At 43.4% G+C, this 13,879-nt stretch overlaps 1 protein-coding gene across 4 annotated transcripts in view; it reads right to left on the reverse strand.

The window, feature by feature from the left end:
* Positions 1–13,879, reverse strand: part of PI4KA (phosphatidylinositol 4-kinase alpha) — a 548,133-nt gene that overhangs the window by 43,255 nt on the left and 490,999 nt on the right. For all 4 annotated transcript variants that reach the window (XM_085633226.1, XM_085633227.1, XM_085633225.1 and 1 more), the window contains 3 exons: positions 13,337–13,457; positions 8,396–8,555; positions 4,455–4,544 (listed from right to left, as the gene is read on the reverse strand). In XM_085633226.1, coding sequence (XP_085489352.1) covers positions 4,455–4,544; positions 8,396–8,555; positions 13,337–13,457 — 371 coding nt within the window. The remainder of the gene's footprint in view (positions 1–4,454; positions 4,545–8,395; positions 8,556–13,336; positions 13,458–13,879) is intronic.

A 13,879-nucleotide genomic window follows, 5' to 3' on the forward strand; every position in this document is an offset into this window, starting at 1 on the left:
TTTAATTCCAGTTAATTTTTATTTAACTGAAGTTTTAAAAGCAATTGAAGACTCTGCGGGTAAGAAGGCTCCCGGACCGGATGGGGTCCCTACCGACCTGTATAAGGCAAATCCGGTTTTTTGGGCCAATATATTAACCAATGTATTTAACTCCTCGGTTATCGCAGGTTTTCCTAAATCCTGGTCCCATTCTACCATAATACCGGTGTTCAAGAAAGGCCAAAGGGCAGACCCTAAGTGCTATAGGCCCATATCCTTGATAGACTCCTCTATAAAAATCCTGGGGAAAGTCATACTTGCTAGGATAACCAATTGGGCCTCGGACAATAACATCTTGTCCGATGCTCAATATGGCTTCAGAGCTGGCCGGAGCACGGAGGATCAATGTCTGAACCTCCTATTAGTAATAGATAAATATACTAGGGTGGCCGGGGGCTCTTTTTACTTGGGTTTTATGGATTTGTCCACGGCCTTTGATCTTGTTAATAGGTCAAAGCTGTGGACAATGCTTTTGGATTTGGGACTCGACCCCCCACTTGTGTATTTCCTTTCAGAGCTCCACCAAGATTTGAATGCATCGATAAGGATGACGACGGATGGGAAGTGTACGGCCAGCTTTAAGTCTAGTAGAGGGGTACGACAGGGATGCATTCTTGCGCCCATGCTGTTCACCCTATACATAAACTCCCTGGAACAAAATCTGCTGGCCGCAACGCAGGACATCCCGCGCATGGGAGGTACCCCGATACCGGTCCTCCTATACGCGGACGATGCTGTCCTGCTGGCTAGGACTCCCCTGGCGCTGCAAAGATTGCTGGACTCGTTCGGGGACTTTATGCATAGCCTGGACTTGGTGGTTAATAACGGCAAATCTCACGCTATGTCGTTAGGCCGTGCGAAAAATAAGGTAAAGCCTTTTTATTGTAGGGGAGCCGTAATCTCAAGAGTAAAGACTTTCACCTACTTGGGAGTAGTCTTTGACGACAAGGGCTCATGGTCCCCCCAGCTCTCTATAAAGATAAACTCAATAAAAATCTCAACTGCGGCTGTACTTGGCTTTGCAAAAAGGCTGGGGGGTAAACCGACAGAGGCAATACTAACAATTTACAAAGCCAAAACAGTTTCCATTGTAAGGTACGGGGCGCCAATCTGGGGTTACATTAAACACGATGCGATCCAAACGGAAGAAAATAAATTTCTTCGCACCCTCCTCGGCCTCCCACAATCTACTGCTTCTTTCTCAGTCCATTTGGAACTCGGGTTAGGATACATAGCAGACATGATTAAATTAGCCCCATTATTGCTATGGATTAAAATTTGGCTAAACCCGAAACTTACTCTAAACCATAAAATACTAAAGGACTGTACTCGACTTGACAACATGAATAAAATTCCATGGCTGTCAAATATCGAGAGGTTATCTGCCTACATTGGGAGACCGGAAATTTTTTCTAGCCCTGACACTCTCTGTAAGGCAGATCTTGACTGGGTAAAATCCAATTTCACGAAGTTAAGGGAGGCCGAGCGGGAAGAAGTTGAACTACGTAAACCTTCCGTCAGGGGACACGTCCTGGTATCTCAATCCTCAGGGTTGTCTTTATATCTTACAGTGGTAACCCATCCCTTTCACAAATGGTTGTTGTCCAAATTCCGGTTCAACCAATTACACCTTGTACTTTGGGATGTGGCTGGCTGGCATAAGCCTGAAAATGTTGCACCTTGCAAGTGCGATGATATTTCTCCACAAGACACTACGCACTTTATGTTATTCTGCCCCTTTTTCAAACATGCCAGGAAGAGGTTTATTATTCCCTTGCTAAAGAGTAGGAATTTTACTCAGTATAAACCAGCTTTATTGTTCCTAAGCATGCTTGATTGTCCATTAATTATGTTCTGTGTCGCTAGTTTTCTGGTGGCAGCTGTTAGAGAAAGGAGGGTGAGACTAAAACCTATACAGGATGTGGAGCCTATCTGATATATGGAATTTGATTCTGTATTATTGATTGCACGTTGTTTATGGTCTTTTATGAATTTTTATTAGGACTTGTTTTTAACTGTAGATTTGTGAATCGCATGATTTTATGTATTTATTTGTGTAGTATACTTTTATGATTTTAAGTAATCGAATAAAGTGGTTTTGACTTGACTTGACTTGACTTGACTTAATCTGTACCTAAATGCCATTATTTCTGTGGTCATCATCAAGGTCGTCCATGATGATAGCGTCAACGTGATTGATGGCTTCTGTCTCATTGTCGACAAGGGAATTGACGTTGATGGGGTAGGCACAGTCGACGAGAAACCCTTTGTTGATGGTGTCGTCGACAGAAGCATCGTCGTCAAGATCTTCATTGTCGACGGGAGTATTGATGAGGAGGTAATCCTTATCATGGACGAGATAGGGGTACGGCTGACGGACGAAGTCGATGACGAGGAAGATGCCACTGTCGACACCGTGATAATGTTGGCGGTAGATGCCGTCGATGGTGATGTGACAGCTCTCATCATCAATGGAGTTGTCAACGATTTTCTCGATGACGGAGAGGCTGTCGGAGAGCCATTCATCAGTGGAACAGAAGAAGGCCTTTTGAATGTGTGCTTCACCTGAGGTGGAGGTGTTGGGGGCTCAGAAGTAGATTTTTGAAGTTGCTTGGAGGAGGACCTGCACTTCTTTTTCCCCCTTTCATGCGAAGGAAGGTCACTTTTCTGAGGTGACTTGGAAGGACTGCGGTGTCTATGACAGACCTGAGAGGTCTTTTTTAATGCCTTTTTAGGTGGTTCATGAGAGGAATGAGCCACAGGGACATTCCTAACTCTCTTGAGAGACGTTTTGGAGGAAGACATAGATGAAGAGTCACTCTCCTCATCAGAGACAGGCTTTTCTGTGGTCTTGAGCTTTTGCAGCCATAGAAGGAGAAGGCCTTCATGGTCTTTTTTAGTTTTAGAGGAAAACAAGTAACATACCTTAGATTCCTATGCGCACGATAAAGACAATATATGCAATCATCAATGTGTAGCCTCTTCTTCCTGCAAGTGCCACAGAGGCTTTTTCGGTGTGTCTGACATAATGAAAGTCAGTTTGAGACACCCAAACAACAGATACACAGAGCCTTAGAGAATATCTGTAAATTTTGAAAAGGAAAAGTCTGTAGAAAAATCTTCTGAAGAGTTCTGAAAGGAAAACTGAGCAGAGCTCAGTGGAGACTTCCTAGCACGGCGTTCGGTAGAAAATCTTAGGGATTGGAGCTTCTCTCAGGAAAGTTTTACACGGTGGTGTGACCTGACTGGTTGACTCTTAAGTTTGGTCCTTTTTAAAATAATGACTAGGATATGTTACTAAACCAAAAGGCCTAAGGCCTCTATGTTCTTTGTTCATTGTGACATTACTTTTCTAAGGTACCGGAGACTACCATCTTGACAACAGGGAATGATTCAAGCATGTGAATCTATGAAAGTTCCAATACTGGTGCAAATGACAGGTCTTCACTGAGGTGGGCATGTCTGTGAATAGCTGGAATAGGAGAATTAGGCACAATGAGCTGAAAAGGGAGGGGTTTTTCCCAGTAGCCTTTGAGGATGAAGATAGTGGTTTAGGTGCTAATTCTGGCAAGATAGGAGTGGAGCTTGGTGAACAAGGACTACCACTGAAACCTTCTGATTTTATCTTCTTCGTGTTCCAGAGATTCTGAATGACAGATCTTTTTCTCAGCTTCACGGGGCTGGTGAATCTACATTGACAACACTAAGGGGAGCAAGACCAGGACTTGCCCCAGAATCAGACACCTACAAGCGTGGAACCACCACATACAATATTGGTGAGGGTCTAACACAGACAACCAGTGTCTGAAATTGCTAATGGGCTTACATTCATTCTTAGATATAATTTACATAACAAATTTAAGAAGTCAATTTTAAGAAAGCTATTGAAATAAAATAACGAGGTATATTTGTGCTACTCCAGATGTTCAGCCTCATCGGTGCATAGTAAAAATAAAAAAAGAAAGAAAAAACTGACGGCACAGTCACCAGAGCAGCCTACTTTGCTGTAAATGTCGCTTCAGGTACAAACGTACAGGTCTGCCTGTGTTGCTGGTATCAAGCAGGTGCAGGGATACTAGAAGTGCCAAATGTTATCTGGATAAAGTTTGATCCTTGGGTGTACAGTTTTATGAATAACTATCTTCAGATGAAGTATTTATTAATTTGCAGTAATTTGTATCCTTACTGTCAGACTTTGCACACAAGCCAACAAGATTTGAAGCAGCTTGAAATCTTACATCTCAGAAACAACACCAATGTGCACGGGTAGGCAGTCAAAGACAAACAGACTGCCGGCTAGTACCATGAACAAGTATTGAACTACACAAACCTTTAGAACTGATTTAGTTTGCAGAATCTAGAAAAATATGCATTTCACATCTGCAAAATTACCCAATTATAGCTGTGACACTTACTTGAGAAGTTTTATAGTCTGTCCTCGAAAGCAGGGCAGCCCTGTGTCCAGCATGAGCGTCACCAAGGACACAACAGCATCCATGTATGGCCTAAAAGGAGGTAATAAAGGGCGAGCAGGTGAGCAAAAGAGCAAGGTATTCTAGTGTTTCACATTCTGTAACAGGAGCAGACACAAGAGACAATCCTTCTCTTTAATCCCTATTCACAACTCACTTTTTTATACAATGGGGGAGACCCAGACTATTCACAGGCAGGCTATTATGTTAGAATATTATAAAAACCATGTTTTTATCACTGTACTAAGAAAAGATGCAGCATTAAATAAGCTAAAGCGCTAGAGTGTTAAATATCACATTCTAGAAATCCTTCAAACCTTAACCACTACATTTGATCTATTATAAATGGATCAGTTTTCAAAAGATTGGTCCTTATATGTTAATACAAAAACAATTTACAATACATTTTCTTGTCTTGGTGTCTTCTACTGATTCCTTGTTTTAAAATATTATTTTCTTTCAGGAGGACAATAATGTATAACTGTAAAATAATACTGCCTTTGCTTCTTGAGGTGGTAAAGCCCCAAAGCAACCCATGTTTTATAATATCTTCGACACACAACATCAAGATCAGAGCATCAGTAACTCTTTGGTGGCTGACGGCAAAACATCTTTAAAGTGATTGAATGAGGCCTAGTACAACATTTCTCAAATGCTTAACTTTATTAACAAGGAACCTCAATTCAAAACTAGGGCCAGATGCATGAAAAAAAACGTTTTCCGATTCCCTAGTTGCGAATCCTTCCGATTCGCAATTAGGGAATCGGAAAACGGCATGCATGAAAGTGTGTTGAACACTTTCTGCGATTCCTAGGGGATCGCAAATGACCAACCTCATGAATATTAATGAGGTAAGACGCAGTTTGCGACCCCCTAGGAATCGCAAAAATCACAGGGATGGTGGCATGCTGGGTTCGCAGCAGCCTGTTTACTTTTAAGAGCAGGCAGTGGTCCATGGGATCACTGCCTGCTCTTAACAAATGCTTCTACAAACATTCACAAAGGGGAAGGGGTCCCTTGGGGACCTCTTCCTATTTGGGAATGGGTTACCACCTACTTGAAGCAGGTGGTAAAATGTGAATGTTTTGCGACCGCATTTTGGTCACTAAACATTCATACATACCGATGCGATTGGGTATTAAGAAGGGGCGTTCTAAGCACGCCCCTTCCTAATAGCGAATCGCAATCCCATTTTGCGATTCGGGAACAGGTTACCGAATCGCAAAATATGGTTTGCTGCATCCGAAAAGCATTTTTTGCATTCGCAGATGGGCCGGTTCGTTTACGTAGACAAAAATGCTTGATGCATGTGGCCCTAAGACTATTAAGCGACTCTCAGATTCGGAAAGGCACCCTGGGGTACAGATGTAAACATTATTTGGGATCCAAAGCAAGAGAATGGGATATGTCAATTTTAGACGAGACAAACCAAGTGCAATGATGCAGTAGTATAGTAGAATTCAAAACCACAGTTGTCTATTTCAATGTGCTCGGCCTTGAAGGCGAATTCACTATCCTGTTTTGTTAGTCAAATATGGGTATGGATCTCTACAACACAGCTGTTTCTTCGACTGAACCAGACACAAAATAATTATTTTAAAAATAAAATAATCAGAAAGTCTTTCAGGCAGTTTCTACTGGGACAACGGTCACAGGTATACTTACTAGATCAGGTTTATTATGCGTAGTACTGATACCTAACTAAATATGGAATTACTTATTCTACACTTGCTGAGATCTACGTCTCTAGTTACGACTGAAATTAAAGTATCTTTACAAATGTGGAACTAAGATGTTGTGTATCGTAGGTCCCCATATGGCATCTGCATGGAAGTCAAGAGAAAATAAAGTGAGCTGACCTCTAACAGAGAATGTGTTAAACTGCCAGGTACACATATAATAAGAAATATATTCCAGCCATTCATCCTGTACTCACTTGGACTTTGGATTAATCTTTATGAAGATGCATCCAAAGAAAAAAACAGTGCAGCAGGCATTTAAAATCACCTAAAAAGCTGCTATACAACTGTCTTTAAAAAACACGTCAGCTAAATGTAAATGATAAGACATCACAGATGCCATGCAAATGGAAGTTGTTGTGACGTACATACCCATAGACAAATCTGAAGGTAGTCAGTCACAGACATTTGCTTCCAATAAGGTCTATAAGGTTTGAAGCCTTTGTTTTTTTTTTGGGGGGGGGGGGGGGAAGACATTTTCCTTGCCCTCCAATAGTGTAAAGTTATTTTTTGTAGGAAACAGTCGTGTGAAAGACGAGGGGCACTGCTGGATCCGAGTCTGGTGATGTGGAAACAAAAGAACTCATATCAGTGTGCATGGGTGGCATTTATATGTGGCCCCACATGTCACTTCCTGAGCAGAATGATGTTGGCTCCAAGCTGCATGATACCACCTACCAGCAGGCAGGGGTACTGCTAAAGATTTTCCAGATCCAGTCTGACGCTTGAGGAATATTCAAAAAGAGAGGACTCTGCAGTTGGAATTATCAATCAGAAACTTCTTACAATTAGTGATAAAGGAAATGATCTTGTTAAAATAGAGTTTGATGCAGATCTTCCAGGATACGTTGTGTCAGAAGTTAAGAGGATGTAGGGAGAAGACGCATGGGAGGGAGTTCTAGTAAGACAGAAATTCTAAACCCAGATGACATCTAGGTTATGAAAAATGTCAGTTAAGGTGGAAGTCTGTCCTGTTCAAGTATCCTGTCAGACTGAATCTTTTGATTAATGAAAAGTGAACCCTAGTCACAACCTTGATGAAAACGAAATGCAGGTCCTGAAGGAACAGGAGGAGTACAACTCATCGTGTCCAGTACAAGGTTCCGTGACAGTAGGCTACCCTAAAAAATATCAGAGGCTCAAATTACCTGGGTACATTAAAGCCCAAATCGCAAAATGCTCTGCTTCTCTGGGTAATCTGTGAAACTTTACGCTATATCCTTGGTTCACTATCTAGTATGCAGAAATCTTTTAATTTCAGAATCAATTTAATTCCTGTTGAAAAACTGACAGGAAGGACAGGACTCAATGTCTGATGCTCTGAGTTATAGTACACATATGTGATGCGTCAACTCCCCCCAAAGCCAAGTACCTGGAACAGAAAGGGGGCCTGCATGAACATCTATGTCCCAGTCCAGGAAGGAGGCAACTGACACTACAACCACCTTAATTTATTTAGCAGTGATTGTCCGGAGCCAAAAGCTGGTTGTAGAGTGTGAAATAGTGTAAGGGGTACAGAAAAAGGAACAATCCCCTACTTGTAGAGACCCCAATTCGACTTTCACAGGCGTTGCACCTGTGGAGGTCTAGCGAAATATCTGACGTTTGTTTATTTAAGGGGCATTCATAACAGTTTTCCTTTCAGCAAGCTCAACCCTGGAAGAAATTACAGCCTGAGAGCGCATTGTGATAAATTACCCTTGGCCCAATAATGTCCAAGGCCACTGATCTCAAGGAAATTGCAAGCTTCTTAAATGTGTGATTTCAATCCGTCCCAGTTCAGCCACAAAAATAAAATCTTACTTTTAAAGTGTTTTATAACCAACTGCTTTACTCCTTATAGCACCAGAAACTCAAAGCATGAACACAGACAATGCAACCCATTTGAATCCACAATTACACATGAGATCAAGCAGGACCCGACGAGGAGATTGAACAGCCCACCACATCAGAAGGCTTTGCCAGCAGAGGAGACTGCGTTTGTGCTGTGGGAGAGAAACAAGTCCAAGTGTAGATTAGAAAGGAAAGAACGGGGATATGCACCAGCAGAGGAGGACAGACTTGCCACCTGCGGGCAGAGAGGAAGCACACCACATTTACTTTCTAAACCAGCAAAAATAGGGCACAAAGAGAATGGTTGTTTACCTGACAGCAAGGTATCCACGGACACACATCTCCATGAACCATTTGAAGGGAGTGGCTTCCATCTTCCCACCCATAATCATCACCATCTCGTCAGTCAGTTTGATATCGGGCTCCCAGCCCAGGTTACCACCAGGAGAGCTTTCAAACATAAACCCAAAGTCTGCAGACAGAAAGAGTGGAGTTAAACCCTTAAAGTGGCACACCACTCAAGGCGATGAATTACCACCCCACACTCAGCACAGTATGGATTACATAATGCCACAAAGGGGTGAAGGAATCGTACACAAAGACAATAACCTTGTAATAACAGAAAAGCAACTTATGAATGGGTTCACAAAGTGTGGAATCTTTTGACTCACACCTTATGGGGGCGGAAGAGGGGTTAAACACAGAAGTCCATCAATCTCCTCCGAGGTCTTACATTTACTAAACCACATCCGCACTACTGGAACGGACTATTCTGTTTGGAGAGGAGGCAGCATTTATTACTGGATCGGACCTGGTCACATTTATATCATAAACACAATTCCTACTTCCAGACTCTTCTAGCCATACCATAAATTGCGTCATCTATTGTCTTGATAAACGGACATCAGAAGGAGTCGTGGTCATCATAAAGCCCTAATCTGGTCAGCAGCCTGGTGGCTGTAATCCAAGGGTCCACCACATCATTAGGGATCTCTTCAATCTACTTTAGTTCAACACTATTAATGAAAATTAAAGGTCGAGGCAAATTTAGGACCAGATCTAGAGTTTGGTGGATGGTGCTCTGTGTGTCAGGATGGCAGAGAAGATTATATCTGCCTTCCTGACGAGGTATCCTCTGCCCAATTTAGAGATCATCACTGGCAGAGTGGTGATCTCTGTATCTTGAAAGGAACTGCCATCATGGTGGTTCCTGTCAAGGTACAAAACGTTTGGTGGACAACTACCATTGATTCTGATGGCCGCCAACCAAACTTTTACAAACGTTTGCTTTTTCAAAAACATATCTCCCAAAGTAATAACCCCTACACAGACGCAGTTTTTACCCCAGGATATAAGGGTCATTATTTGTTTGGTTTTTTTTGTCCCTCACCGACAGAGAAAATAAAGAATATCACACAGTCCACCCTAAGTAGGACGGGTAATGTAATATCCATCCTCTATCAACCCTTTTGAGCAGTCGGAGGAAGCTTTCCTGCAACAGCCCCAATTCTCAAGGGTTGCAATTGAGTATTCGCTGCTACTTATTTTTCAGGATCACAGGCCCGTGTCCTGAGATCGGAGGGCCTAATGGCATCCCCCCACTAAAACCCCATCCAGTCTCCTAAGTAACCAGAGTTCTTGCTTACTGATGAGGCGTGTGGTGTTTAGTGTGTTGCATATTACAGGAGGTCAGGGAAAAGAAGCCCAAAGAGAGTGCAAAAAGCAAGAGCAATGCATGTTTTCTTGTGGGTGAATGGTAGAAAAACAAGCTTCAAAAACATATACAGTACAGGGGTAGCAGGATCAAAAGATTCCATCAAAAAGAAACAGTAGGCCCAAAACAAAAAGACAAATGTCCTGAAATAATCTTATCGAAAATGGCTCTTGCAAGGAAAGCAGTAAGGTAGCCAGTCTACTTCCATAGGCCTACACTTTCAAGGGGTAGTAAATGATACAGTGCTACAGTGATGGAAGTCATGTATAGAAGTTAAAGGCCTTATCACAGCACATGAGCCTAAAACACTAGTGCCACTGTCACTATCAACCTAGAGTACTTAGTTGTCTATCCCTTGAGTGAGGTGTGAGAAACTGGGTTCTTGTTGCAGTATCCCGCACTTTTTACCTGGTTTTTGATGCAACTTTGACTGAGGTGTACTGGGCACCTGCTAACCAGGTTCCCAGTACCAATGTTCTTTCCCTAAATCTATACCACAATTGGCACAATTTCAGCAACCCGTATAACTCCCTAGTAAATGGTACTCCTGGTACCTAGGGCATTGGGACTGAATAGAGTCCACTGGGGCTGCAGCACAAATTCTAACAACCCAGAGGCCCCTCATCAAGACCATGCAAACTGCCATTGCAGACTTTGTGTCTTGGTGAAGAAAAAACGAAGAGTACACATGGCACACATCCGTGTTCAATGCCCTACTGCAGGCCTTGCAGCCCTACAGTAGGGCGCATTATATTGCATGTGTGGACATATCTGCATGAGCAGATATGACCCTACAATATCAAGTCCATTCTTGGATATTGTAGGCGCCAAGCGTACCCATGGCCTGGATACTCGTCATTACGAGTTTCCCAGATCCAGGATAGCTTCACTGTATCCTAAGATGTTTGGTACCAAACATTTCGTCTTAATAAATCCTCATGATTCTAGTGTTGGAATTATTAATAAATGCATACTAGGAAACCCTTTAGAGGGTCCCCTGAAAATCTCCCAAGCACTGGTGTGGTTTCTGACTAGTACTAGCCAGCCTGCCACTACCAGACTTGTTTCTGACCTCACAGGGTGAGGGCCAGCACACTCAGAGGCCAGGAACAAAGCCTGCTCTGGGCAGAGGTGCTTCACACCTCCCCCAGGACAGGATGGACTTCCAAGCCGGGAAGCTTCAAAGGCGACCCAGACAGAACCAGCTAGAGGAAAGATGCCAACCAGTACTTAATTTGAGCAGGTGGTTTCCGATGTTCAGCACCCGCACTTAATTGTCAACACCCGCCCTTATGACAGTCTGTAATATGGTGGTGCTGTTTGTCGAAAATTTAGAAGCAAGCACAACAACAGTTGTTTATTATTTCAACATTCCTTAAAAATGACTAATAGCTGCAGCCCAAGCCATTCTTATAGCTTTGGGGGCCTGGGAGAGTCTGTATTGTCACATTTGTACAAATGTGATGGTTAGTAGTTGGTTTGGTACTGTCATTAGGAGCGCTGGCAGGGGCAATGGGTACTGCAAGCCACAATGCCCGACTGACGAGGGTCTTGCAACATATTATTTTACAAATTAAGCACGGATGCCAACCCCCTTTCCTGTTCCACATTTGGCGGGAGGACAGGCAGGTGAATTAGGAGGTGGGTTCCCATTCATCCAGCACCACCCCTAAAGTGGCAGGCAATGTGGACCCCACTTTTAATTTCCCTCCATCCTGGTTTGAGGGATAATTAGCCAACTAGGGTCAGGGTCGTGCCCCTTCCCACAGGAATTGGTCACTTAAAGGGTGAAGACACCGTAAAGGTAGGTAGCCCATTGGCTACTACTTGTTGCCCCCTTTAACGCTCCCTAATGTAGTATTTAGGTGGCATCTCTGGACCCCAAACTCAGATTCGACAGACCTAAGAAGAGCAACAAACAAAGAAGAGCTGCTGACTCGAGAGCAGAAGACCTGCTGTAGACAATTGGTGCCAAACCCTGCCAGCTGCTCCCGGGACTCAACAATCATGGCCGGCTGTCTCGTCCTCCAACTGTGAGGCCTCCAAAACCCCCAGAGCACCTCCAGCCTTCAACTAATTGCTGAGAACTTCCCTTGGAGTAGAGGAGCTACTTCCCTTCAGCCTGCAGGAACCGAACCATGAAGTCCGGTTTACCAATCTGCTGCTCCTCGGTGATCCTGACACAGCACCCACGCAAGAACAGGTACTTCAACTCCGAAGGAGCACATCTGTCCCTCCACCAAGTGAGAGGACACCAGGAACTACCGTAGCCATGCCAATACTTGGGGTACTGGACCCCCTACACTGAAAACCGAGAAGAAAGAGTGTAATCCGGACTCCAACAACACAGGACACAGACAACCGTTGAGGGACTTCTGGACTCCTGAGACCCACTCTGTGAGTGAACCAGCTGTCCCAGAATCCCCCCTGCAACCTGCCTACCCCGGAACACGGGGACCGTCTTGAGACACGAAGCTTGGCTGCCCGATCTGCTCTGCACTCAGCCCGCCCGCCAGCCAAGGTAACGACAAACCAGCTGTGCTACAGTGGCCCTGAGGTCCTTGAGACCTGCTCCCTCGAGTAGGACCCCTCAGACTTACCTTTAAGTCCTCTTGTGCAGTGTGTTTTCAGGTGGCCCCCTTCTTCGTATCGCGCCTGCTACCAACAACCTCAGCATCCCACTCCCGTGATTTTATGTTTTTTTCAATTTTTTCCCCATTGAATTCTTCTGCACATATTTGCGCACAACAGTGATTTCTTTTGAGAGCTTTAAAAATTCATAACTTAAAAATTACTTACCTTAGAACGGAGTTTTTGGTCTGAAAAAGGATATAAAAATCGAATTTGTTTTACAAATTGGTCACTGATTTATTCTTGAGTGTGTGTCTCAATTATTGCCTCTGTGAGTACAACAAATGCTTAGCAATGCCCTCTGATAAGCCTAACTGCTCACCCACACTACCACAAATAGAGCATTAGTATTATCTACTTTTACCTCTGTATACCAATAAGTGATCCACCGGACTCTCTGCACAGTGCACTTTACTTTAGTACACTATATAGAGAGCCAGCATCCTACATGAGGGTAATAGGCAAAGAGAGACCTAACATGGAATAGTGAAAGCTAGCTCTAGAAGACAAAAATTTGAATGGCCCCAATGAGGGGTGGTAGCAGGGTTATTGGTGTCCTAGATGAAGATAATGGCTGTCTCCTCTGCTCCCCCAACACTTTACTAGTACAAATAATTAAGTGCCTCCACTAATGACATCCCAGGTGGCCCATTATATCCTGTGTCGGTGAAAAATAATAGAGAGAGACATAAAGGGAGACTAGAGCTGAACAGACGGACGTTGACATCTTTCTGCAGACCATTTGAGACTGAAATTGAAAGACAAGCCAAAAATGAAAGAGGACAGATGGAAAAGTAGGCCTTCCGCTGGGTAAGGAGGATGAGAATGGGGGACTCTGCATTACACTCCAGTGAACCAATTACATAACTCCAAAGAGCGACGTTCAACGCTGAGGTTTGCACACTAACCAATGTGTATGATGTGGCCCTTCTTGTCCAGCATGATGTTTCCATTGTGTCGGTCTTTGATTTGCAGAAGAAACAGCAACAGACTGTAAGCAGCCATACTGCGGATGAAATTGTAGCGAGCCTGTGAGGGTGAAAGGAAGAAAAAGTATCAAATAGTGTACAGTTTACGGGTATCCAAAGAGATTTGTGTAGAAAAGGATGCAGTGAAGGCCTATAAATCTTCAGAACCCTAAGACGATAAGCTGGGAGAATAAATAAAATTGTTGAATTTACAGGTTACGGTGTTGAGCTTTTAAAGCCTCGAAGTAGCTGCAACGAGGACTCCACCACTCTTTCCTCCTTCCTTGCATCAAAATATAAACTTGTAGGCAAAGTGGGCTACTGACACGAGACAGTGATTTTGTTTCTGCTACTGAATTAAGCTTTGAAAAATGTAAGTCAGTTAGATGCGACAGTAAAAAGGCATGGTTTGAAACATCCAGATTAATTGTGATAATGGCACCAAATACACTTCACTGCAGCATCAGTTTTATACATTCCAAA

This window comes from Triturus cristatus, chromosome 11 (assembly GCF_964204655.1).
Source record: "Triturus cristatus chromosome 11, aTriCri1.1, whole genome shotgun sequence".
Taxonomy (NCBI): domain Eukaryota; kingdom Metazoa; phylum Chordata; class Amphibia; order Caudata; family Salamandridae; genus Triturus; species Triturus cristatus.